Source organism: Sycon ciliatum, chromosome 1, assembly GCF_964019385.1.
Source record: "Sycon ciliatum chromosome 1, ocSycCili1.1, whole genome shotgun sequence".
In the NCBI taxonomy this organism is placed as follows: Eukaryota; Metazoa; Porifera; class Calcarea; order Leucosolenida; family Sycettidae; genus Sycon; species Sycon ciliatum.
The window spans coordinates 40,377,192-40,401,851 of NC_088643.1; the positions used below are offsets into that span (position 1 = coordinate 40,377,192).

The following is a 24,660-nucleotide window of genomic DNA, read 5'->3' on the forward strand; positions in this document are numbered from 1 at the left end:
CTGCTGCTGTTGGTGGTGTTAGTGTTAGTGTTTGTGCTGGTGCTGGTGGTGGTGGTGGTGCTGCTGCTGCTGCTGTTGGTGGTGTTAGTGTTAGTGTTGGTGCTTGTGCTGGTGGTGGTGGTGGTGCTGCTGCTGCTGCTGCTGTTGGTGGTGTTAGTGTTAGTGTTTGTGCTGGTGCTGGTGGTGGTGGCGGTGCTGCTGCTGCTGCTGTTGGTGGTGTTAGTGTTAGTGTTTGTGCTGGTGCTGCTGGTGTTTGTGTACATTTTCTGTTCATTTGACTGTATTATGTATTATGTATGATGTACTTGGAGTACTTGGAGTACTTGGAGTACTTGGAGTACTAGAATACGCTGTGACTTCGTGATCACTCTTTATCTCCGTGTGCATCGACTTTAGATTCTGCTGCCTGAAAGTGCGACTCGAAAGAACAACAAGTTGTTTGAGGAGGTGTCCATTCCTCACACACCACCGCTACCGATCCAAGAGTCGGAACGGCGCGTCAAGATCAGCGAATTGGAGCCTTTCGCACAGCTCTGTTTTCCAGGCACTAAGTCGCTGAACCGTATCCAGTCGATCTGCTATGACGCTGCGTTCAACAGCAATCAGAATCTCTTGATTTCGGCACCGACGGGTGCAGGTAAAACCAATGTTGCCATGTTGACAATCCTGCACGAGGTCAAGCAGCACCTACACGGTGCCCTTCTCAAACGTGACGAGTTCAAGGTAGGCTGCCACTGCCACTGTGATAAACATGTGCTTCCGGATACATGTACATGCATAGCCTGGGCATCCCTCTTAACCGGGCACCCTGCAGGCAGATACCCACTGTCAACTCTTGAAAAAATGACTTCCTTTTCGTTGCAGTCAGCTGAACTAAGTCACTGCACAATGGCTCAGCTCATATTGTATGTGCTGGTGAATGGTACCAATCTCGGTTTATCAAGTCCAACGGAAGAGATTGATGTGCCATGCCCATTATGATTTGTGGCCTATTTTCGAGTTATGGGCGACATTGAGATACTGATACCCTTTGGTTCCGAAGCGCCCGGATAAACGAGGTTTTATACGTACAATGGGAGTAGGGAAAGATTAGGTGGGTATTCTGTCCAGAAAGCTAGACTTTTGTGCAGTGTTGATGAACAGGCTTAGCTAGCAAGATCCTATCAGCTGTCATGCTCTCCACAAATATTGCCATTTTTATGATTTGCTCAGAAAGCTCCGTCTGACCAAGTCCCACGTGAAGCGTGTACGAATTGTGATTTTTGAAAATAGTTTAATGGTTTATTCCATGAGCATGTCGGGTATGAATGTATTGTTGCAGTAGTAAGCCCTCTAGGGAAACACCTCTATTCTTGAATTGTTCCATGTTGCAACCTCACAGAAGTATGCTTGTGCTGGATTCAGCTTTTTTATTGTCCTGACTTTTGCTGGCATTGTTTCTGATTGCCTCTTTGCTGCTCTTTTTTGTTACTTGGTCAACCAGGTGGTGTATGTTGCGCCCATGAAGGCCTTGGCCGCTGAAATGGTGCGTAACTTTGGCACTCGTCTCAGTCCGCTTGGTATTATCGTCAAGGAACTCACAGGAGATATGCAACTCACTAAGAGTGAGATCATGAAGACACAGGTAAGAAGCTGGTGTAGAACTGTTCGTGGCTTTGTTTTCTTTCCTGTACTCATGTGTGCGTGCATGTGGCTCTGGTTTATTGTGCTCTGTGGCCACACCATACCCGTCGTGGTGGTACTGCGTGGATGTTGTTGTTGGTGTACAGATGATTGTCACTACACCGGAGAAATGGGACGTCATCACTCGTAAGGGCACTGGTGACGTGGCTCTGACGCAGGCAGTCAAGCTACTCATCATTGACGAAGTGCACTTGTTGCATGACGACCGTGGTCCTGTCATCGAAAGTCTGGTAGCCAGAACCCTGAGACAGGTCAGTCACACCCTCCCTACTTTTATTATATCTTTAAAGGGGAAGTTAAGGCAAAAATTAAAATTTCACCAGTTGTAGTCTTCGGGGTGCTGAGTCGAATGGTCTTGGTCCGAGGAAGCTGAGACGCTCCCTTCCTACTTGAATCCCAATCGAACTCGCGCACTTCCACCGAAACTGGGTGACTGCGCCCTACTAGATGGGGATTTGTATGCAAAATGTCACTAAAAGCGCCATTTCGTTCTTATAAAAGCACGGATGACCGCGATTGGCCCATATGTTGTAGTCTTTTGGACGCTGAGTCGACTGGTTTTGGTCCGAAAAGGCTGCGATGCAGCGTTCCTCCTTTATTCCCAATCGAACATGGTTGAACAAGTGGTCACGTGCTCCTGGGTGCCCAAATCACCTGGTCACCACGCCAGCAGGTGACAACTTTCACACCAAGGTTCAACTCGAGTTCAACTCGAGTGACAGGACTGCACCCAAAAAAGGTCAAACAGGCTAGTAAGTTGTACCCTGCAGGCACGGTGACCAGGTGACTGGCGTACGCAGGAGCACGTGACAGCTTGTTCAACCATGTTCGATTGGGAATAAAGGCGGAACGCTGTATCGCAGCCTTTTCGGACCAAAACCAGTCGACTCAGCGTCCAAAAGACTACAACATATGGGCCAATCGCGGTCATCAGTGCTTTTATAAGAACGAAATGGCGCTTTTAGTGACATTTTGCATACAAATCCCCATCTCGTAGGGCGCAGTCACCCAGTTTCGGTGGAAGTGCGCGAGTTCGATTGGGATTCAAGTAGGAAGGGAGCGTCTCAGCTTCCTCGGACCACGACCATTCGACTCAGCACCCCGAAGACTACAACTGGTGAAATTTTAATTTTTGCCTTAACTTCCCCTTTAATACGGTATGTTTTTTAAAATTATTTTACCGCAATGCCGCGATTGGCTTAGGAGTGTTCCTACTTCATATGTCTTGGGAAATGATGAAAAAGAGTGAAAAAAAACAAGAAGAAGAAAACTCAGGTCAGGAATAATACCCCGTATAGTTGCACGAGGTCTGACATTGAGGCCCGCCATAGCAATGTTATGCTTTTCAGTATATTTGGCTGCTGTGTTCCCATTACAAGTTACTAGTCAAGAATCTCTTATACTTCATCTTTAGGTACATGTGCAGTGTTGCTCAGTGAAATCCGATCGTGTGAGTCAAGTTTGCGCCCTCCGCCAGTTCGCATCCCAGTGTTCACAGGTCTAGCTAAGGCTACACAGCGCCCGGCGTATACTTGACCCATGTGATCGGGTTTTGTTGAGCAGCACTGTACTCTCAGGTGGTTAGATGTCAGGGACATCGCTATCTTTGTTCAGTCTATCACCATTGGGGTTCGTAACCGTTCGTTCCTGCGTACTTATGACTCTGGTTGTACATGTATGTGTTGTCACGTCTGTGATCAGGTGGAGTCCACGCAGAGCATGATCCGTATCGTTGGCCTCTCTGCTACACTACCTAACTACATTGATGTGGCCCACTTTCTGCGCGTCAACCCGATGTCGGGTCTGTTCATGTTTGACTCGCGCTTCCGGCCCGTGCCGCTTAGTACCAAGTTCATCGGCATCAAGTCAACTGGTCACTTGCAGCAGCTGCGTGACATGGACACGGTATGCTACGAGAAAGCTCTGGAGCAGGTGGAAAAAGGAACGCAGGTACGTGTGTGTGTTACTGGGTGTGTTGCTAGGGTGAGCAGCTCACTGCTCTGTCTAATCTACCGATTACTGCTCGGTCTAATCTACCGATCACTGCTCTGTCTAATCTACCGATTACTGCTCTGTCTAATCTACCGATTACTGCTCGGTCTAATCTACCGATCACTGCTCTGTCTAATCTACCGAATAGTTAGGTTTCTTCAATGTGAGTTTACACCATTGCCAACTATTTTTTGTTCTGGAGCGAAGTAGATTTGTAGTGGATGCCGGCTTGGCTTAAACGAGAGAGCTTGGAAGCTCAGGGCCCTACGCTTGCCTTGATGACATAGACAAAAAAAGCATAGGGATGTTATAAATTCTTATAAATTTCTACATTTTGTTTTTAGACATAACCTGGGATTCGAACCCGCACTATCGCCCTGCATGCATCCCCCGATACACTTCGCATACATACTAATTCTTCCAAGTTGCTTCACATTATGATCTTGTATTTGAAAGCCCTATTTGAATATGCATTGTGGCCAGCCGTCTTTGATTGTACGGTACGGTACGGGACAGGTACGGGGCAGGTACAGTCGAGGGTAATACGACACCATCTTCCGCCTTGATGACGGCAAAAAAAGAATAGGGATGTTATAAATTTTTCAATCTTCCTATTTTTTTCAGGCATTACCTGGGATTCGAACCCGCACTATCGCCCTACATGCATTCCCCCATACACTTCGCATTCATACTCATTCTTCCAAGTTGCTTCACGTTATGATCTTGCGTTTGAAAGCCCTATTTGAATAGTGCGGCCAGCTGTATGTGGCCAGCTGTGTTTGATGGTACGGTACGGTACGGGACAGATACGAGATAGCGCCAGGCGTGACACAAACACACAAACACCAAATTAAAGCTGTGTGGACCCTGGCTAGCACCAGACGTTACTGAAGTAACGTCTTCTGCATAGCTACGGGAATAAATACTAGTAGGCTCCCGGAAGTCCACATGCTGAATACGAGACAAGAGACCATCACATGTACACACATGGATATAATAGGTATGCCGAACAGCGTTGCTGCATCTTGGCTGAGCAGTGAGCACATCCAGCACATACATGTGTGACTTAATTGCAACGTATCACTGTATTTCTTTTATCGGGGATGTAAGTAAATCCCACGGCTTGCGTAGGAGTCTCTCAGACTGACTGCTGCTGCGCAACTAATAATTATGGCAAGTTCATTATGCAAACTTGTAGGAGTGACTGGCATGTTGTCATACCTCTGCCATGTACCACTGTACAAGTCTGCTGACAGTGGATAGTCATGTAGGCATAGGTAGTGCATTTGCCGTCCATGTCATTCTGCCGTTGATGCTCTGGATACATGTGTAATAATTATGGTTGATGTCGGTGTCGTACGGTGTCTGGTCTGGTGTTGTTTGCTTGCACTCTGCTGCTTTAGGTGATGGTGTTTGTACATGCTCGCAATGCTACTTTGAAGACGGCAAGGTACATGTGTGAGACGGCCAAGGCCAACGGCACCACGGGCCCGTTTTTGCCGGAGCAGAGTCGTGAACTGGGTGCTGCGGAGAAACAGGTTAGCTTAACTTACAATCGATTGCAGGCGTAGCACCGCCGTTGGAGGTGGTCCGTCCGGAGGGGGGTTCCCCTGGGAAATTTTTGAAATCAGAGTGCAAAATCCTGCATTCTGGGCATGGTCAGGCGAAAAAGTGGTCCGGCCATAGGCAGACCGGCCGGACCTGTTTAACGCCCCTGAACTGTTGTATACAGTTGTATACTCAGTCTGGGTGTTCACTCTTGGGTCATTTTGTATCATTGCTGATGCACATACGACTCGTAACCCCCTATTACTTTCACTTGAATCTGCCACCAAGTGGTGGGTAGCTATGGGCTCACCTATTCCTAAGTACGGTATCCCTGACCTTCTGAATTCGCTTGGACTCTGCTGCATTTGAATGTGCTTGCTAGGGAGCGATTATTGGCTATTGAAACTTGATAAGCTGCCTTGTGATGTGCTACTGTCCATGGCTATCCATATATGTGTGGTATTAGGTTGAACGCTCGCGTAACAAGGAATTCCGCGAACTTTTCCAGTACGGGTTTGGCATTCATCATGCTGGCATGCTGAGACAAGACCGAAACCTGGTGGAGAAAATGTTCGCCGATGGCTTCATTCGAGTGCTGGTCTGTACTGCTACGTTGGCCTGGGGTGTCAATCTTCCAGCTCATTGTGTTATTATCAAGGTAAGAAGGTGCTTGCACCGTACATGTACCAGCATAGTGATACATGCGACACACGTTTACTCTATATTCTTACAGTACATGTCTGTATAGTGGCAGCCTTATAGCAGCTGACTGTGCCAAGCTAACTACTGTGGCTCACATTGGAACCAGCCTTAACGTGTATAATGTTACCAGTTCTGTACTGCACTGTGCATTCACAGCTGGATGTACATGTATGCTATCACCTGTTTTTGTCCATGGAGCGTGTCTACAAAGTACATGCAGCATCATATTGCTGGTGAGAAATCAGAATGCAAGTGGCTTTTCTCCAAAAGTGCTTCCTGCAACTGTGCATACCATTGAATAGCCACCAGCTAACTGGATGACAATGCCGTACTGAAGCTATCCATTTTGACATCGCTCTCAATATGATCAAGGGATCGTCTTGTGGATAGCCCCAGGCTACCATATTCAGTGATTTTTCAAGTGCAGTGAAGAAACCATACTCAGTAGAGCAAAGTTGAATGGTTTGTGAATGACTTTGAAAACTAATGATGTGGCTGCAGTGGAGTTTAGACTCCCTTACCTTCTTTTCAAGTACAAGTAGAATTATCACAGCTTGACTAATGAATGTTCTCAATCGATCTTTTGCCTTCATCGCTTCACGGGCATCAGGTCAAGTGCACGTTGCGAGAAAGGTCTTGCTAGATGTATCCGCCCTCTTGGTGTTTCCTCTCTGTAGGGTACTCAAATCTACAATGCGGAGAAAGGTTCCTTTGTCGATCTTGGAATCCTGGACGTGCTGCAAATCTTTGGCAGAGCCGGTCGGCCGCAGTTCGATACGTTTGGCGAAGGTGTTATCATCACATCACATGACAAGTTACCACACTATCTCTCACTGTTGACCAGACAGATGCCCATTGAGAGTCAGTATGAGAAGTACTTACGCGATAATCTCAATGCCGAGGTTAGTCAATTAGCCAGGGGTAGGGCAATTGTGCCTTCGGGAGACAAGGATTTGTGTCGGGAAAAAAGAAAGAGCGTTTTGTCGCTTTGACTTTCGTTGCACGTGAATTCAAGTGTGATCGCAGACAATCGTCTTTTCTTCACTTTCTGGAGAGCAATCTTACCCAATATTTTATACTGACCTGTGATGGCTACATGTTTGCTAGGCCCCCGGCATTGGTGCAGCTTTGCAGCCAGACTGGTCTGTATTACCCCAATGCATGTAGTGCACATCACATCTTGGTGTGCACTCCCCATTGGTTGTTGACTATTCGTGCATGTAGGGAATGGCATATGCCTATCCGTGCCCAACTGTGTGTGCTTGTTTGTGTTTGTGTGTGTTTGTGTATTCTTGTGTATGCTCTTGTATGTTCGTGTGTGTGTGTGTGTGTGTGTGTGTGTGCGTGCGTGCGTGTGTATGGGTACGCATGCGTGTGCGTGTGTGCGTGTGTGCGTGTGTGTGTGCGTGTGTGTGTGTGTGTGTGTGTGTGTGTGTGTGTGTGTGTGTGTGTGTGTGTGCGTGTGCGTGTGCGTGTGTGCATGCTTGCATGTGTGTGCGTGCGTGCACATGGCTACTGTGCAGATTGCACTGGGCACAGTCAGTACTATACAGGATGGAGTACGCTGGCTGAACTACACCTACTTCTTTGTGCGCATGTTGCTGAACCCGCTGGCGTACGGCATCAGCTATACTACTAAAGAGGTTAGAGATCAGTGGTTCTGAACACTGTCCATGGACAACTGATAGTTGTACTGATGTGAGGGGATAATATGATGGAGTGAACACTTCATTAGGGTTTAGTACAGATGTAATTTGGTTCTAATAGAGCCACCTTGGTGTCAGACTTTCAGTAGCCGCTTTGTCTAAAGTTCACTCCTTGGTGATGTATTGTGGGCAGTGGTTAGAAGTTGACTTTGTAAAGACTCACTACTAAAGAGTGTGTTTGCCAACATTGCCACTCACTGTTGCCGGCGGTCATGTGTGTAGTCTGCGTGTGAAAATCACTTTTCATCGCCCTCTGTACAGTAGAGTGCTGCCGGTTATCCGCCACATCTCTGGACTCGTGGGATGGGGTTCTAGGGCGTTCGGATAAGGAGCATGGTTTCTTCAAACATGAATGCCTCGTCTGATGTGTTAGGACACACCTGGTAACAACTACCGGTACTTCAGAAGTACAGTGTATAGTAAAGCACTGTCCGCAAAAGGGGCCCTCAATCATAAACATCCACTCACTGAAATCTACAAACAAGCTTCATGCTCTCCCCCCCCCCCCCCCTCTCTCTCTCTTGCTCTCTCTCTATTTCTCTTTCTTAAAGCTTTCTCTTTCTCTTTCTCTCCCTCCAAACAAGAACACTTTTCCCGAACTCCATTTTCTGACCTTCCTGTAAAGGCAATATTCTCAACAACAAAAATAGATCAAGCATGTGCTGTAGATAGAAATATTACGTAAGACCTGTCATGGTACATGTACAGGTAATGCTGGTGTTGTGAAGCTTGCGTACACATCACCATGTGTGACACTGGCCTCTGTGTGCGATACTCTCTTCCTCTGCTCTACACAGAAAGATCCGACTCTTGAGCAGCATCGGCGAGACTTGATCGTTGCCGCTGCCAGAGCACTGGACAAGGCCAGAATGATTCGTTACAATGAGCGCACAGAGTACCTGAACTCTACCGACCTTGGTAGAATCTCTAGTCATTTCTACATCGGCCACAGCACTGTAGAGGTATGTGTTATGTTACACAGCACTGTAGAGGTATGTGTTATGTTACACAGCACTGTAGAGGTATGTGTTATGTTACTGATACATGTATAGTAAAACTCCCCCTATCCGGACGGACGCTCCTGATCCAGGCACTTCCGCCTCATGGGCACCTTTCTCACCCATATAGAGTAAACACAAGTTGGCTTTTCAATGAATAATGGCCCCAAAATTATTTTTTTGGCGTAAAAAATGTTTACTGCATGCAGTAGGGATGTCAGTGAACGCACTGCGCAGGCCTCTGCGCATGCATTGCGTCATCGATTTTTTGAACGTGATCGCGGCCGACAGAGAAAACATGGCCGCGGTCTGTTTGCACCGCTGGGAGTCGTAAAATTACTGTTCTTCTGTCCCCGCGACCATTCAAATCATACGCGAGACGAAGGACCCACGTACTCACCACGTTCTTCCCGGTCGATTTCTCTGAAAGTTTGCACATCGTGAAACACCAGTATGAGAGGTGCTCAGGCCAAATTTCAAGAGATTTCCCTGGTTGGATCGTTCCAAAATCGGACTTGCATTTCTCGCTCGCGGCCATTTCTTGCGCGATGGAAGCGCCCTGCCCTGGTGAGTAACCAGCATCGCGCTTGGTAGAGAGTTGCTGCAATCAGCTCCCTGATGTCTTCCCTGCCATTGTCAGAAGCGATGGACCATGAATTTGTTTGAGAGTCTCTGGATGCTACTATTCCTCAGCCTAGTTTTCAGCCATTCCGTGCATCTTCTTCACACGATTTATTTTGCAAAAAAATGAAAGTGTTCATGAGTTTTCTTGTCGGCCGCGCGTAGATGGGCCAGGCTGACCTGCGCAGATGGGCTGCGCAGTGCGTTCGCTGATATCCCTACATGCAGTATGTGTGTTCTGAGCTACGGGCAATTTCTAATTACGGGCAGTGCTCGGCGGTCCCAGCCTGTCCAGATTACGGGGAGTTAAACTGTTTTCACAATGACAGCGTGAACAAGGCGGATGACCCACTGTATCAGAAACAGTGTTCCTGTGTGCAACCATAAACCGGTTGGTAGGGTGTCGGTCTTGCGACCATTTGAACCGTATGGGCTATGTCTTGTTCACTCTGTCAACGTGAAAACATACTAAACCTATCAGGCAAGGCTTGCATATATGGGGAGTTCAACTGTACTCCTGCTTGTGCTCTCATGTGTGGGTTCTGCATCTCCTGTACTGGGTGAGCTGTGCTGAAGATAACAGGAGATTAGCCTGTACTGTTCTGTACCAAGTTGACTTGTAAAGCTCCAAAAGGTGCGCGGTTTTCTTGAAGTGCATGCAACGTGTAGTAAATCACGTTCCGTTCTGCATACGAGAGGAACCAAGGCATTCACAAAACACAACGTGTAATAGGTGTATCCATTACTTTACCATAGTATAGTAGAAGACTCCAGTCTTCTACTATACTATGGTAAAGTCCTTAGACTCGAGTGGTATGTCTGAAATGAAAGAAAGCTCAGCTTGTATGTACCCCAAGCTTCTGGTGCAGCAGGATGCAGATTAGCGTATCACGCTGAGTCTTGCTTGGCCTGCATGTGAGTTGCAAAGCTAGGATAGAGAAAAGAGAAACGTGTGACTGGGAAGAATTTCATAATTACGCTAGCTGGTGACGAGTGAGAGACAGAATGAGGTGTGTTTCTATATGAAAACAAGAATTGGGAAACAGCATCTTGAGGAGAATCATTTGCTTTCGCGAGATGTTTCTTAGGTTCTTGGACTGGATGCTCAACTTGTCCATTGCTAACGGGATGGCACGGATGAGTTCTTTTGTGACGAATACCATTTTTCTCACAAAATGCTGCAAATTCCATGGACATGAACTGTGACCATTGTCCGACACTAACAGAACCGGAATACCACAATAGCTGATAAACCGTTACTGATGACAATATTCTCTCGGCAGTAGTGGATTGGCTCATGACAAATACATCGGCCCACTTGGAATGGGCATCAATCAGTAACAAATAATGCTGACCTTTGTACTCTGCGAAATCGAGATGAACCCTCTCAAACGGTCGGTTCGGGTAAACTCAGTGGTGAATAGGTGCCTTCGTTGGTGCTCGAGCCTGCTGTTGGCACAGATGACAGTTTACAGCAAGTTCCACTATATCTTGGTCTAAGTGAGGCCACCAGAAGAATGGTCTAGCTACTGCCTTCATGCAAGATGTGCCAAGGTGATCCCTAGACTGGGCATTTGAAGGTCTACTTGTACTAGCTTGCGCCCTACAACAGACAGCATAGTGGCCAACCTTACTGCATGCGTTGCATCAGCGGCGGCGTGCTGGGCAATCGTCAGCAGACGCCGCGTGACCCACGCCGTTGCACCATTTACAAGGTGCTCGCGTTGTCAATGTCGTAGTAGAAGTTATGGCGTCGACACTGCCAGGGCTGGCGCTGACGGTTGACGCTGTTGTCGTGGCCATAGATCGTACTTGGAGGCCTGATGATTCTCGAACTCGAAACTTCTCCAGCAGCACCTGTAGTGTAAGATTACTCTTAGACAAAAGAGAACGTTGCAGTTCGACGTCAACACATGTGGCAATCATTTGGTCTCGAATATGTTCATCATCTCCAGCAAATGCACAAAGGTTTGGCTGGGCGCGGAGCTTGGTGCAGGATTGCGTGGCATTCTCTCCTATGTTGGGTGTCATTTGCCTGAAGATGTGCCGCTCGAAAGTCGTATACTCAAGATGCCTATCGAGCATTCTTACCACTTGCTTGAATGCATCATCATCATGTGGCCTATCTGCATGCGCAATACATGTAGGATCGGTGAGATCTTCAAAAATCTCTTGTTTCTGCAGGCCAGCCTTGTGCAACAACATGCTGCGTTGGCATGTTGGATCTGCAATGGCCTTGGCGTCAATGAAATATTGGAACGCACGCCGCCATGTCTTCCAGCGTTGCTGGACCTCACTGGCGTGACCACTGATAACAAACAGCTCGATGGAGTCCTTGGACATAATTACTGGTTCGGAAACTTCGTTGCCAGTGTTGTAACACGATTTTGTTTATGCCAGACATGTTTCCTCCTCGAGTAGTCTCTCTGTCTTTCTCCTTTAAATTGTTTGAGTTGAGCAACGCTGTGCCCAGGTCGGTCAGGAACTTCTCTAGAATTGCCCTCTGGTACACGCTGCACAAGACATTCTTTACTGAGACAAATTCACCCTGCAAGTTGTCTATCTGTTGATGTTGTTGTGACATCTGAGCTTGCAAGTTGTCTATCTGAGCCTGCATTCTCTGCAGCAAGTTGTCCATCTGAGGCTGCATTCTCTTGATCACAGAGTCCACATTCCTTTTCCGCTTTGATGGCGGCTCGCACTCCTCGGTACTGCTGTCGCTACTACTATCATATTCAGCCAACAGGTCCATGATCATATTCAGCCAACAGGTCCATGATCACCGATACAGACTATACAACAACGAACATTTCAATAATTTATAGGAAGAAAAAGGACCAAGGAACTACAAGTTACGCTAGAATGTCCACTAACACCACCAGTTACTTGACAATCAGCTCATGCGATAACATTGCATTGCACGAAGTAACTGGTGGTGTTAGTGGACATTCTAGCGTAATTTGTAGTTCCTTGGTCCTTTTTCTTCCTATAAATTAATCGTTGGCTCTCCATCTGAGTCTACTTTCAATAAGTCTCGAGCGTGCTTCAAATATTTACGATAGAAATGTTTTACTCAAATGCATAAAATCACTTACCTGACTACTCCAGGTCTAGGTCACTCCGAGACACCAATGCTGTAAATCAACGTTCTGCATACGAGAGGAACCAAGGCACTCACAAACACAACGGGTACTAGTAATAGGTGTATCCATTACTTTACCATAGTATAGTATAGTAGAAGACTGGAGAGTCCTTACACTCAAGCGGTATGTCTGAACTGAAAGAAAGCTCAGCTTGTATGCGCCCCAAGCTTTTGGTGCAGCAGGATGTAGAGTTAGCGTAAAGCGCATGTCGACTTTAGATTTCTAGATGTACGCTAAAGTGCGGCGTGCAGTTTTAGAGCAGTGAACACAAATTTATTCTAGTGATGTAACCAGAGCGCATACGTCACACTCAGTTTGAGAAACAAGAAAGGCGTCTCGGAGTGATCTAGACCTGGAGTAGTCAGGTAAGTGATTTTATGTATTTGGGTAAAAATAATATTAAATATTTCTATTGTAAATATTTGAAGCATGCTCGAGAATTATTGAAATGTCCAACTATAACACAAATGTCACCGGAGAAATGAATACTTGCCGAAGAAGTCGGGGAAACCACCTCTGGTTTGGGTACATGTGGGATAATTAGGGGTGAAACAATTATACCGAATACTCGAGTACTCGCTCGGTTTTTTCAAAAATAATCGTACTCGGAATAAATCAGAGTACTCGTTCATACATGGTACATGCATTTACCATAGAAATCTACAGTTTTAGGGCAGCAGTAGGCAGATATTGATGTGCAGACTGTGTGGTGAACGTTTGACCACGAGCAGAGAGAGCCAAAATTACCCACCAACCAATATGCCCGAGAAAAATGACTGCTACTCGGTTCAATCAGGGTCGTATCATGTGATTTTAAGGCCCTTAGTGTGCACTTTTTAGGAGATTAAGAATACTCGAATACTCGAATATTCGATCGGAGAAAATCAGAGTACTCGAACTCGGGATCTCATTGCCAACTTTCACCCCTAGGGATAATGGTTGGTGTGTGGGTTGGTGTGTGGGTTGGTGTGTGGGTTGGTGTGTGGGTTGGTGTGTGGGTTGGTGTGTGGGTTGGTGTGTGGGTTGGTGTGTTGGTTGGTGTGTGGGTTGGTGTGTGGGTTGGTGTGTTGGTTGGTGTGTGGGTTGGTGTGTGGGTTGGTGTGTTGGTTGGTGTGTGGGTTGGTGTGTGGGTTGGTGTGTGGGTTGGTGTGTGGGTTGGTGTGTGGGTTGGTGTGTGGGTTGGTGTGTGGGTTGGTGTGTGGGTTGGTGTGTGGGTTGGTGTGTGGGTTGGTGTGTGGGTTGGTGTGTGGGTTGGTGTGTGCGTGTCTGCATGGTTGCCAATGCTCGCCTGTGTTTGTGATTTTGCGTGCAGACCTTCAACGACCTCTTCAAGTCGCAGATGTCGGAGGATATGATATTGGGTATGCTGTCCCAGTCCAACGAGTTCTCACAAATCAAGGTACTAGATTTGAATATTGTATGCTATACTGCCTATAGAGCTATTGCCACATGACCATACCGGACAGCCATGTTAGTTCCAACTCCAGTCAATCCCCCCTGCATCGAGGGCTCATATGATGTCTGCAGTTTCACTCGTCTATGCTTTTGACATGTTTTCGTAGTAAGGTGTAATTGTGTAAGCATATCAATTGTTTGCAGTTTTGTTATGTACACCACGTTTCCATTTCATTTTTCTTTCTTTTGAAAAACCGATCTGAGGGCCACGGGGGCCGCATGAGTCTTGGTGCTGCTTTTGGCACCTGGGTTGGATTTCTTTGGCCACGACTGTAGCTTCAGGCATTCACTTAACATAACCAATAGTGTGGTGTGGTGTGCTTGTGTGTGTGTGTGTGTGTGTATGTGTGTGTTTCTGTGGATGCATGCGCGCACGCGTGTGTATGTGTGTGTGTGTGTGCCTGCACGTTTTTGTGGGGGGCATGTATGCATGTGTGTGTGCATGCGTGTGTTTGTCTGTGTCTATGTGCACATGTTTGCATGTATGCATGTATGTGCACCTGTTTGCATGCGTGCATGCATTCATCCTAGGTGCGCGATGATGAGTTAGTTGAACTAGAAGGTCATATGACTCAGCACTGTGAATTGCCGGTACGCGGTGGTGTGGAGAATGCGTACGGCAAGGTCAACATCCTCCTACAATCCTTCATCTCACGGGCCTCTGTGGAAAGTTTCTCTCTGGTGTCGGACACTAGCTATGTGGCACAGGTACGTCTAAGGGTTGCTCTGTGGCACAGGTACATCTAAGGGTTGCTCTGTGCATTTTGTGCATGTTTTGTTCAAAGCCCCACATTAATTAAGTGAATAATAGCAAGAAGGTACAAGAGAAGAGCTAGAGAGAAAAGGGAAACCAAGGAGGAGTCCAGCTGGGAAAGGAAAAGGAAAGATAAGAGCATTGAAACGATCGGTCACGCAATACGGTTAATTTCCATCTTGGATAGGATAATAATTCAATTGACATCCCTACGCAAGAAGTTGCTCTGTGCCTAGGTGTGTACTATGCTTCTACTGTGTTGCTACTGCATGTAACTACATTTAACATTAGTGCTCAACAAGTTGCTTCATTTTATCAACACTCTAACGGGATGTTGCCATGCTTAAGCAGACAATCCCCATCTCTACCCGCAGCATTGTGGACTGTGGATGAACTGGAGTTTGTTCTCCGTTGAAAGTAGAGAATATCTCCAAGCACCCTGTGTTTGTTCCCTTTTTGTCTGCATGACGGTTTGTGTGTGTATGTGTGTGTGTGTGTGTGTGTGTGTGTTTGTGTGTATGTGTGTACGTGTGTGCGTAATTGTGTGGGTACGTGCATGCATGTATGTGTGTGTATGTATGCAGAATGCTGGTCGTATCATGAGAGCATTGTTTGAGATCTCACTGCGCCGTGGCTGGCCTGCCACTGCGGCACGCCTGCTGGACCTGTGCAAGTCGATAGACCATCGCCTCTGGTCATTCCAGAACCCACTGTACCAGTTCACACACCTGCGCCCGGACATCGTGGACAAGCTGGAGAAACGCAAGATGACAGTGGCTCGACTCCGTGATATGACCGCAAGTGAAATCGGTTAGTATTAGTTGTCACCTAGTGCCAGCTATCTATCCCCATCATGTCTGAAAGAAACCCAATAGCACGGATTTTTTGAATAGGCATATCATGAAAACGGATCGGCAGGTTGCCTTGAAAGAAATGTTCCATGTTCAATCACTACTCAATCTGCGGACTGAACTGTTTCGTCCTTTGTGGACTCCTCAGCGCAGCACAGAGAAAATGAGGCCGAACCTGATAGCAATGAAAATAAATTTTCCAAAGCCAAATTTATACCAGGCCCGAACGTGCCTTGCCAGAGTGCTCAAACTGACAAGTCAGTGAGCTCTGCATAACAACATGTTCAATCACTATAATATATACTGCTACACAATGTAGGCACCAAAGAGAGAATTTACAGTTCATCCCAGTAATGATTGATGGGCTACCCAAATTCTTTACGGGTGCGCACAAACAGCAATTTTTTTGGACAACTTTGCAGCAAGATGTATCGTCACAGACAGTTCCGAAATGCAGCTAAACCCAGTCCATATGCCTATGCAGGGAATGAACTACAATGAGCTCTATCTGACAGGTATTACTACACCAAATGCAGAGACAAAACAGGATGAGCCGCGAAACGCGTAAAGTAGAAGGCACTGTTGGAGCTCAAAATCCAATATAAAAAGTCCTATGATCACCATTGTAGTTAAATCCCTGCGCAACAAGTCACTGATTCCAAAAATGTATGGGTTGATAGGTCTAAAATAAACACACTAGCCGCAATCATGTCCAAGAAGGCAGAAAAAGGCCAAAAAGCACAAACATTTAGGTGTCTTTTTCATTGATTCTAATACTATTGTTCCAACTAAAATCCACCAGCCTCGTATGTGACACCCTCAGCTTCCACGATCTGCTCCTCAATTCCCTTCCTGCGCCTCCTCCTTTGTTCCCTTCGCTGTTTTCTTCCTGCTTCATCTTCTTCTCAGCCTTTGCCACTCTAATACTATCCTCCAACATGAGCTGGTGTTCTGCAAAAAAGCCAGGCTGACAGCCCGGCTCTTGCAGAACTCGCAGCAAAACGACAGAGCTGTTGTTAAAGTGGAGGACGGCTAGGTAGGCACTGAGTTCTACTGCAGCAACGCCACAGAAGGAGGACTTGGGGCACATTTGCCAAATGAGGCTGTTCAGTGAAGCCCTCGTTTTGGTTTTGAGTTGCGCCGTGCAAGCAACGGTCAAGGAGCTCTCGCTGAGACAGGCGGACATACACAGGTTTGATCACATCAAATATTGCTGCTGGCATCACGTCATGGTGGCTGTAGGACTGCTTGACACAAGCTTTTACAAGCTGGTAGCCGCACCGAGATTCTGGACCAGGTGGGCAATGCTGATGGCGAGGCGTTTGATCCGTTGAGTGACGATGGGATGGGCCAGCCCAGATGGTGCGCGCCATACCCTGCACATCATTGATGTTCGAGCGAATGGCATACCCGTAGTAGAATTGGAGCCTGTCGATGAGGTCATCAGTAAGGCATCCTGCTCCGCCTATACCGTGGCCATCCGGTAACTTCTTGCCTGACCATTCTTTCTTCAGACTGCGCAAGGCTGTACCCAGGCGCTTCTGCACATGGCCAACGCACTCTCTCTTAGCGATATCAATCTCAGGCCCATATGGTTTAGCTTGTTGCACGGCAGCAACACCCTTGGAGTCACCATCTCCAATATATGTGCGGTACTCTAGCTTGTGCTCCTGTACTGACCTGCCCCAGATGATGGTAGCGCCTTCAGTCTCCACACCGGGTGGCGATCATTCGGTGTTGCGGTTGCAGAGAGGGATATGGCCCGACGTCCACTTCTCATACTCGTCGGCTGTGACTTCACTCCGCTCCCGGCGAGCTTTCCACAAGCTGCAGCCACGGCAGTACTTGGAAGCTACATGCACGTCAAGGACCTTCCCGACTTGCCAGTCAATTGCCGTAAACGCACCGTGCAGGGAGGAAACCCCATGCGTCATCTACGTCCCATCGTACGTGACAGCAGTTATATGCTCGGGCCTGTCCATTGTCTTGTTCAGCTTACGCACTTCATCTGCTGCTTCGTTCATGCTGATTTGCGCAACTGACTTTGCCGCCTTGAACAATGCTCGCTGGTGCCGCTGGAATGTAGATAGCTGAACAGGTGGGGGCAAATTCATGAGGCCGCAACATTTTGCAAGCCAACATGGCCAAATCCCAGAGTGCGCGATGCCAGAGCACTGCGGCGATTGCACTCATAAAACCGTCCTGACTTCTCCACCACTGGCAAGCTGGTGACTGCTGAACACTCTTCATTGCAGCATGTGATGCTGACAGTGGATGCACGGCCAGAACGTGCAGTTTCAGTAATGATCAGCTCACCTCCACAGTATTTACACGAGCAAACAGAGAAAATCAAATTTCGTAAGCAATTCAAGTTCACTACGTGATTTCCAGTGGCATCTGAACCACAACCTTCAGCGATTGGGCCATGAAAGTCCTCAGAGCACGAGGAATCACTTGAGGAGCCACTGTCAGAGTTCGAGGTCAGGGCACATCTATCAAAGCTCTCCTCCGAATCCGACTCACTGTCGCTCAGTTGAATCCATTTTGGAACGCCATCGTACAACTTACACTTCGAGGCGGACTCTGGCACTGCTTCAGCTTCATAAACTCCCTTAGCAGCTTCCTGGACAGGTGCAGTCCTCCTAGCAAACCTATTTCCTGAGAATCTTCTGCACGACCTGCTCTTCTCGTTTCCCATCGCTCGAAACAGCAAAGAAGTCCTTTGGGAAAGAACAATGTTCTGGTGCGGGTCAAATTTTTTTAAGTAAAAGCGATTCGAAACTCCTAAACTCCACAATCTTGACAGCTTACTCGTTTTAGGGGCCGGTCACATTGAGGGAAAATTTGAAAATAATCCGTGGTTACCATGGATAGTTGCCGCTGAGCGGGAGATTTGAGAGATTTAATCCACTCGATGAAAATCAGCTCGAGGCCCCGCTTTTCCGCCGAAGATTATAATCATCCGCGGCTTCCACTGGATTTCTTTGAGTTTCCTTGTTTTTTATTGCATTCTGAAGTGGAGCAATACTCTAGAGGCTGTGCTGATGCAGCTCTGGCCCAGGAGCGGGGCTGACAGACTGCCAGAAGCGAGTGCTGACAAAAAATTGCTCGCGCGAGTGAGATTTTTTTTCATTGTGCGTATGCAGTGTGGCCGTGATGAAAAGCAGAACAAATTATTCCCGGTTTATAATCTGAGGATTGTTCCCTCAATGTGACCGGCCCCTTAGGGTACGAACATCGATGAGTACGAATTTTTCAATTTTTTCAAATTAATATTTCAAACGGTCTTATGACAACAGTTGGTCCGAATCACTTCAATTTTGGAATACGGACACCTCAGGGCATATGCTTTGATTTCCAATAGCAAAAAGGTGACAATTCGAAAGTTGATTTATGACTAACTGTCCACCAACGTAACAAGCCATTTTGTCGCACTCGCTGACTCGCATAGATGATCTGGTTACGTTGGTAGACTGTTAGTCATAACTCGTAACATTTTGTCCTTCTCCTTTTTTTATCATAGTTCCTACAATATTTAGCTTATTTTCATTCGTTATTAGAGAGGTTCCGCACTACGTAAAGTTGAGCAACTTTACGTTAGTGGGCGGGGAAAACCCGTGAATTCGCGAGTTTGCACTCCACTTACGGAAAGTTGTCTACGGAGAGTACGTAGATAGGGCTCTGATAACGTAGCTGGTCCGTAAGTGGATTGGGGTACAAATTTATGACTCTCTCCCCAGGTCGATCTGGTCGTACACTGCCGCGTTCGGAGTTGCCAAGGGCAGCTACGTGATTTGAAAACTCCGTATGGCGGAACACAGATGCGCATGCAGTTTACGTAAGACTTTCCGTAGATCGACTACGTTTTTTACTAACGTAATTACGTTATGCGGAACCTCTCTATTATGTAGAGCGAGACCTCCCTATTGTCGTCATGTGGTGCTCCCACTCCTCCAAGGACATCATCTGGACGGCCAACATCAGTGTGAGGGAAACGATGTCTGCGGAAAGACCAGTGCTGGACTTCTAGTTCAGGTCACACGGGTCGGAATCGGGCATCGTTACCTTGAGCTGACTACGCAACTATCCAAGCAAACTACAAAATTTCCGGCCCGTGTTGCAAACACAAAGCAGAAAAAAAGTTAATGCAGCGCATGCGCAGATTGTGAATAGCAACTGAATAGAGCGGTTGTCAGTTGACAACACCCCCCCCCCCCTTTTTTCTTCAAAGCAGAAAAAAGCAGCAACTAAAAAGGTATGTTACTCTACAAGGAACGAGCAGTTCACTGCGCCATGATATAATAATCTTTATTCCCGTAGCTATGCAGAAGACGTTACTTCAGTAACGTCTGGCGCTAGCCAGGGTCCACACAGCTTTAATTTGGTGTTTGTTTGTGTGTTTGTTTGTGTCACGCCTGGCGCTATCCATATCTGACGGCAAAAAAGCATAGGATGTTATAAATTTTTCAATTCTCCTTTTTTTTCAGGCATATCCTGGGATTCGAACCCGCACTATCGCCCTACATGCATTCCCCCATACACTTCGCATTCATACCCATTCTTCCAAGTTGCTTTACGTTATTATCTTGCGTTTGAAAGCCCTATTTGAATATTGCGGGCAGCTGTATGTGGCCAGCTGTGTTTGATGGTACGGTACGGGAGACGGTGTCGTATTACCCTCGATCGTACCTGTCCCGTACCTATCCCCTACCGTACCGTGCCATCAAAGACGGCTGGCCACAATGCATATTCAAATAGGGCTTTCAAATGCAAGATCACAATGTGAAACAACTTGGAAGAATTAGTATGTATGCGAAGTGTATCGGGGGATGCATGCAGGACGCGCGATAGTGCGGGTTCGAATCCCAGGTTGTGTCTTAAAAAAAAGGAATTTTTTAAAGAATTTATAACATCCCTATGCTTTTTTTTTGTCTAGGTCATCAAGGCAAAAAAGCATAGCGTAGGGCCCTGAGCTTCCAAGCTCTCTCGTTCCCGTAGCTATGCAGAAGACGTTACTTCAGTAACGTCTGGCGCTAGCCAGGGTCCACACAGCTTTAATTTGGTGTTTGTTTTTTTGTTTGTTCGTGTCACGCCTGGCGCTATCCCGTATCTGTCTCGTACCGTACCGTACCAACAAACAAAGCTGGCCACATACAGCTGGCCGCAATATTCAAACAGGGCTTCCAAACGCAAGATCGTAACGTGAAGCAACTTGGAAGAATGAGTATGAATGCGGAGTGTATGGGGGAATGCATGTAGGGCGATAGTGCGGGTTCGAATCCCAGGTTATGCCTTAAAAAAAAATGGGGGAATAGAAAAATTTATAACATCCCTATGCTTTTTTTGCCTAGGTCATCAAGGCGGTAGACGGTGTCGTATTACCCTTGACCGTACCTGTCCTGTACCTGTCCCGTACCGTACCATCAAAGACGGCTGGCCACAATGCATATTCAAATAGGGCTTTCAAACGCAAGATCATAACGTGAAGCAACTTCAGGGCTCACCACGACCGTACAAAGCGTCAATAACGGTCATTTGGATTTGACCAATCAGCGCACGGCAAAACGGGCTGTTTCTTGCAATTGTGGGGTGTTTTCTGAGTGGAGCTTGGCTGTATTCGTTGGTTTTAGACATTAGGCCATTGTGGATTCGTGTTCAGAAGGTGTGTCTTTGGAGGGTTACCGTCTCGAATTTTTCGATTTGGCCTTCGTTTGGCTGAGATCGGATGGTGAAATCACTCAAACGCGAAGGCGTGCGAACAACTGAATGAAGAGAAAATTAGAAATCGGGGCGGTAAACTGATAGAGAATTCCAAGACCTTGAAAATGAGCTATTGATGATGAGAATCGGCCAAGGAGAACCGCTGTTCTACTTTTTTGAAGACATCAAGGTCGGCCGTGCGCCGCCGCGCGCACCAACAAAAACTGGCAGCCGTGTGCATATCTGCAAGTGCAACAAGAAAGGACGGAGGAGACAGCAAGCGTTCCAAGTGAAGAGTTTACCTTCGTGTTGACTCAAGCTAAGGACTCATGCCAGTCAGGGATCATACCAGTCACCTCTCATCATGGTCATGACTAAGGGATTCATTTGTGGCCAGGAAACTCCCCACTCGCAGCGTGAAAGATGCGAGGCCAAACAGAAAAGAGTGTGCCGAGTCGCGATCAGGAAACGCTGAGTTCTACTGACAACATTGGTTAGCTAGGCGCGGCGAATTCTTGTAGATGCAAGGACTCTAGTTCACCAGTACCTCACGGACATATCTTGGTCGACACCCACCAGTGGATTGAGAAAAATGACCAAGATGGCTTGGAGAAAGGACGTCTTCTCCGCGTGTCTTTCCCGACATCAAACAACACTATTCGCTTCGGTACTGGCCCTTCGCTGTACAGAGTAGACCAGGGAGTCGTAAAATACCGGTATTTTACGACTAGACTGTACATCGCTGTACATCGATGAGCATGAACTCGGGTGCGTAGCCGCTATGACTGCACAAACTCTGGCCTTGGCGGCATCGCCATGTTTTCAAAATGGTGGTCGACGCTTTTTGAATTTTGTATGGTCGTGGTGAGCCCTGAACTTGGAAGAAATAGTATGTATGTGAAGTGTATCGGGGGATGCATGCAGGGGCGATAGTGCGGGTTCGAATCCCAGGTTAATTGTGTCTTTTTTTTTAAAAGGAGAAATTTATAAGAATTTATAACATACCTATGCTTTTTTTGTCTAGGTCATCAAGGCAAAAAGCATAGCGTAGGGCCCTGAGCTTCCAAGCTCTCTCGTTGCCAAGAAGACTAATAGTACGAAATAGAGGTTGGGACTTCGGCGATGATTTTGTTTAGGAATGGGTTTGCTCCCACACTGGAGCTCGCGCTATTCCGCCGACGACTTGACACTTGACTGACTCACGACTGCCATCCAGAGAACACGAGAAGTCCATCGAACCTTCGACTCGGCAAATCTGCAAGAAAGCACCACTCCCTGCTCAATACACAGTGTTTCGGGGAATTCACCCCTCATCAGTTGAGCTTGAGTAGGCTGAGGAAGATTGTGCCTGAAGAGCACCACTTATATAGTGCTGTCCAGGCAAAAACATCACCAGGGATACAAACTTACAGAGACACTCCGTTTCCAGCGCGACAAACACCTCGTGAACACCAGATAGTAGCGTGAGTCAGTTATCGCTCCTGGACGGTGAGAACAGACGTAGAGGACCCTCGGTCATTCACAACGCTGTCACCTCCAAACCAGCTAGTCACACGCCCGCGCTGGGCACAACAGTACGAAATAGAGGTTGCGACTTCGGCGATGATTTTGTTTAGGAATGGGTTTGCTCCCATTTGCCCTACCCATTCCTAAACAAAATTATCGCCGAAGTCGCAACCTCTATTTCGTACTGTTGTGCCCAGCGCGGGCGTGCGACTAGCTGGTTTGGAGGTGACAGCGTTGTGAATGACCGAGGGTCCTCTACGTCTGTTCTCACCGTCCAGGAGCGATAACTGACTCACGCTGCTATCTGGTGTTCACGAGGTGTTTGTCGCGCTGGAAATGGAGTGTCTCTGTAAGTTTGTATCCCTGGTGATGTTTTTGCCTGGACAGCACTATATAAGTGGTGCTCTTCAGGCACAATCTTCCTCAGCCTACTCAAGCTCAACTGATGAGGGGTGAATTCCCCGAAACACTGTGTATTGAGCAGGGAGTGGTGCTTTCTTGCAGGTTTGCCGAGTCGAAGGTTCGATGGACTTCTCGTGTTCTCTGGATGGCAGTCGTGAGTCAGTCAAGTGTCAAGTCGTCGGCGGAATAGCGCGAGCTCCAGTGTGGGAGCAAACCCATTCCTAAGAAGACTAATGATAAAACAAATCTATAGTGAAAGAAAACAACTACTGAGGCAACCACATGCAGCACGGAAATCTCTCCCGAGCCAAGCTAGTATGTTGATACGGTGCGAGGCCATACAACTGCAGTACGAATCTAGTACAGGCTCAACAGAGTCGTTCACCTTGCCCTACCAATATTCACTTTTCTCGCTTATACATGGCTTGTTTTCTGCCTTTGCCTCTGTCTCCGTCTCCTGCGCTGTTGCTTTGCAGGTCAAATGCTGTATCATCCAGCCATCGGTCCCAAGGTCAAGTCTTTTGCCGACAGTTTCCCCATGATGAATGTGGAGGCAACGTGTCAGCCAATCACTCGCACTGTACTGCGCGTTCGCCTTGTGTTGTCTGCTGACTTTGAGTGGAATGACCGCTTCCATGGTTCATCCGAGCCCTGGTGGGTATGGGTGGAGGACAGCGAGAATGACCACATGTACTACAGTGAATACTTCATCCTACACAAGAAACACGTGAGTCCCTCCTACTAACGTTATTCACACGTTACCTTCGCTGCCCCTCCTACTTGGTCCGGCTCATCACAATTGTCGCTTATCTATCGCCACTGAGAACAGGAGTTTTTTTACCGCTCTGTGAAATTTCCAACAGGCATAGTGAGGAAGCATGATACATGAATACTCTCCGCCACAAGAAAAAAAATTTCAGCAATGGAATCAGGTGAAGCGAGTCGAAGAAAGGAAGCAAGGTAAGCAAAATGCACGAAATAAATCAGCGAAGAAGCGCGTTCTTGCACTCACACTAGTAATGCATGTCCAGAGTTCATTCAACTCTGCATCTCTCGACTCGAGCCGCGCCGTTACATGAGCTGACATTTGCTGGTGTCTAGCTAGCTGCTAGCTGGCGTAGACTGGTAGAGTATCTCTTGCGTTCTCAGCCTATCGTATGGCAGCAATGGGAAAGAAACAGTTGTGGCTGTCACTTCGGTGCTTGAAGGAACCGTGGGCAGTGTGACCTGTGTGTCACCACAGTGTGTTTCAACAAAGCCTTCGAATGAGGCATACAGGCCTCTCTGGATACGCTGGCCACGACTCTTGTAATGCGGCTGCTAGGTCCACCAAGAGAAGGAACAACCAACACGTCGGCCGTGGGCATCGCATCAAAAACACCTTTCTTCTTCAGCATGACGCTCATACTCCCCTTCCGTGCACGCGTGCCTGTCACGCTCTCCAGGCCAGGATGTCAGTTGCCCCTGCTACAGTTCCGGTCTTCGGGTCGCTGCGCTTGGCTTTTGGCAACACAGACAGTGAATGGCCAGATTCCCACTTCCCAAAAAAGTCAAACACATCGCGATTCGCTAGTCGCGATCATTTTTTCTTTGGTGCCT

The 24,660-nt window shown here is 47.4% G+C and overlaps 1 protein-coding gene across 1 annotated transcript in view; it reads left to right on the plus strand.

Annotated features, from left to right (window-relative positions):
* The window catches only part of LOC135825684 (activating signal cointegrator 1 complex subunit 3-like), a 51,038-nt gene that overhangs the window by 5,880 nt on the left and 20,498 nt on the right, over positions 1-24,660 (plus strand). The window contains exons 7-19 of the mRNA XM_065338306.1: positions 397-723; positions 1,484-1,624; positions 1,770-1,934; positions 3,385-3,633; positions 5,079-5,213; positions 5,690-5,881; positions 6,603-6,827; positions 7,449-7,568; positions 8,429-8,593; positions 13,706-13,792; positions 14,380-14,556; positions 15,187-15,412; positions 23,538-23,788. Of these exons, the coding sequence (XP_065194378.1) occupies positions 397-723; positions 1,484-1,624; positions 1,770-1,934; positions 3,385-3,633; positions 5,079-5,213; positions 5,690-5,881; positions 6,603-6,827; positions 7,449-7,568; positions 8,429-8,593; positions 13,706-13,792; positions 14,380-14,556; positions 15,187-15,412; positions 23,538-23,788 (2,460 nt within the window). The remainder of the gene's footprint in view (positions 1-396; positions 724-1,483; positions 1,625-1,769; positions 1,935-3,384; positions 3,634-5,078; positions 5,214-5,689; positions 5,882-6,602; positions 6,828-7,448; positions 7,569-8,428; positions 8,594-13,705; positions 13,793-14,379; positions 14,557-15,186; positions 15,413-23,537; positions 23,789-24,660) is intronic.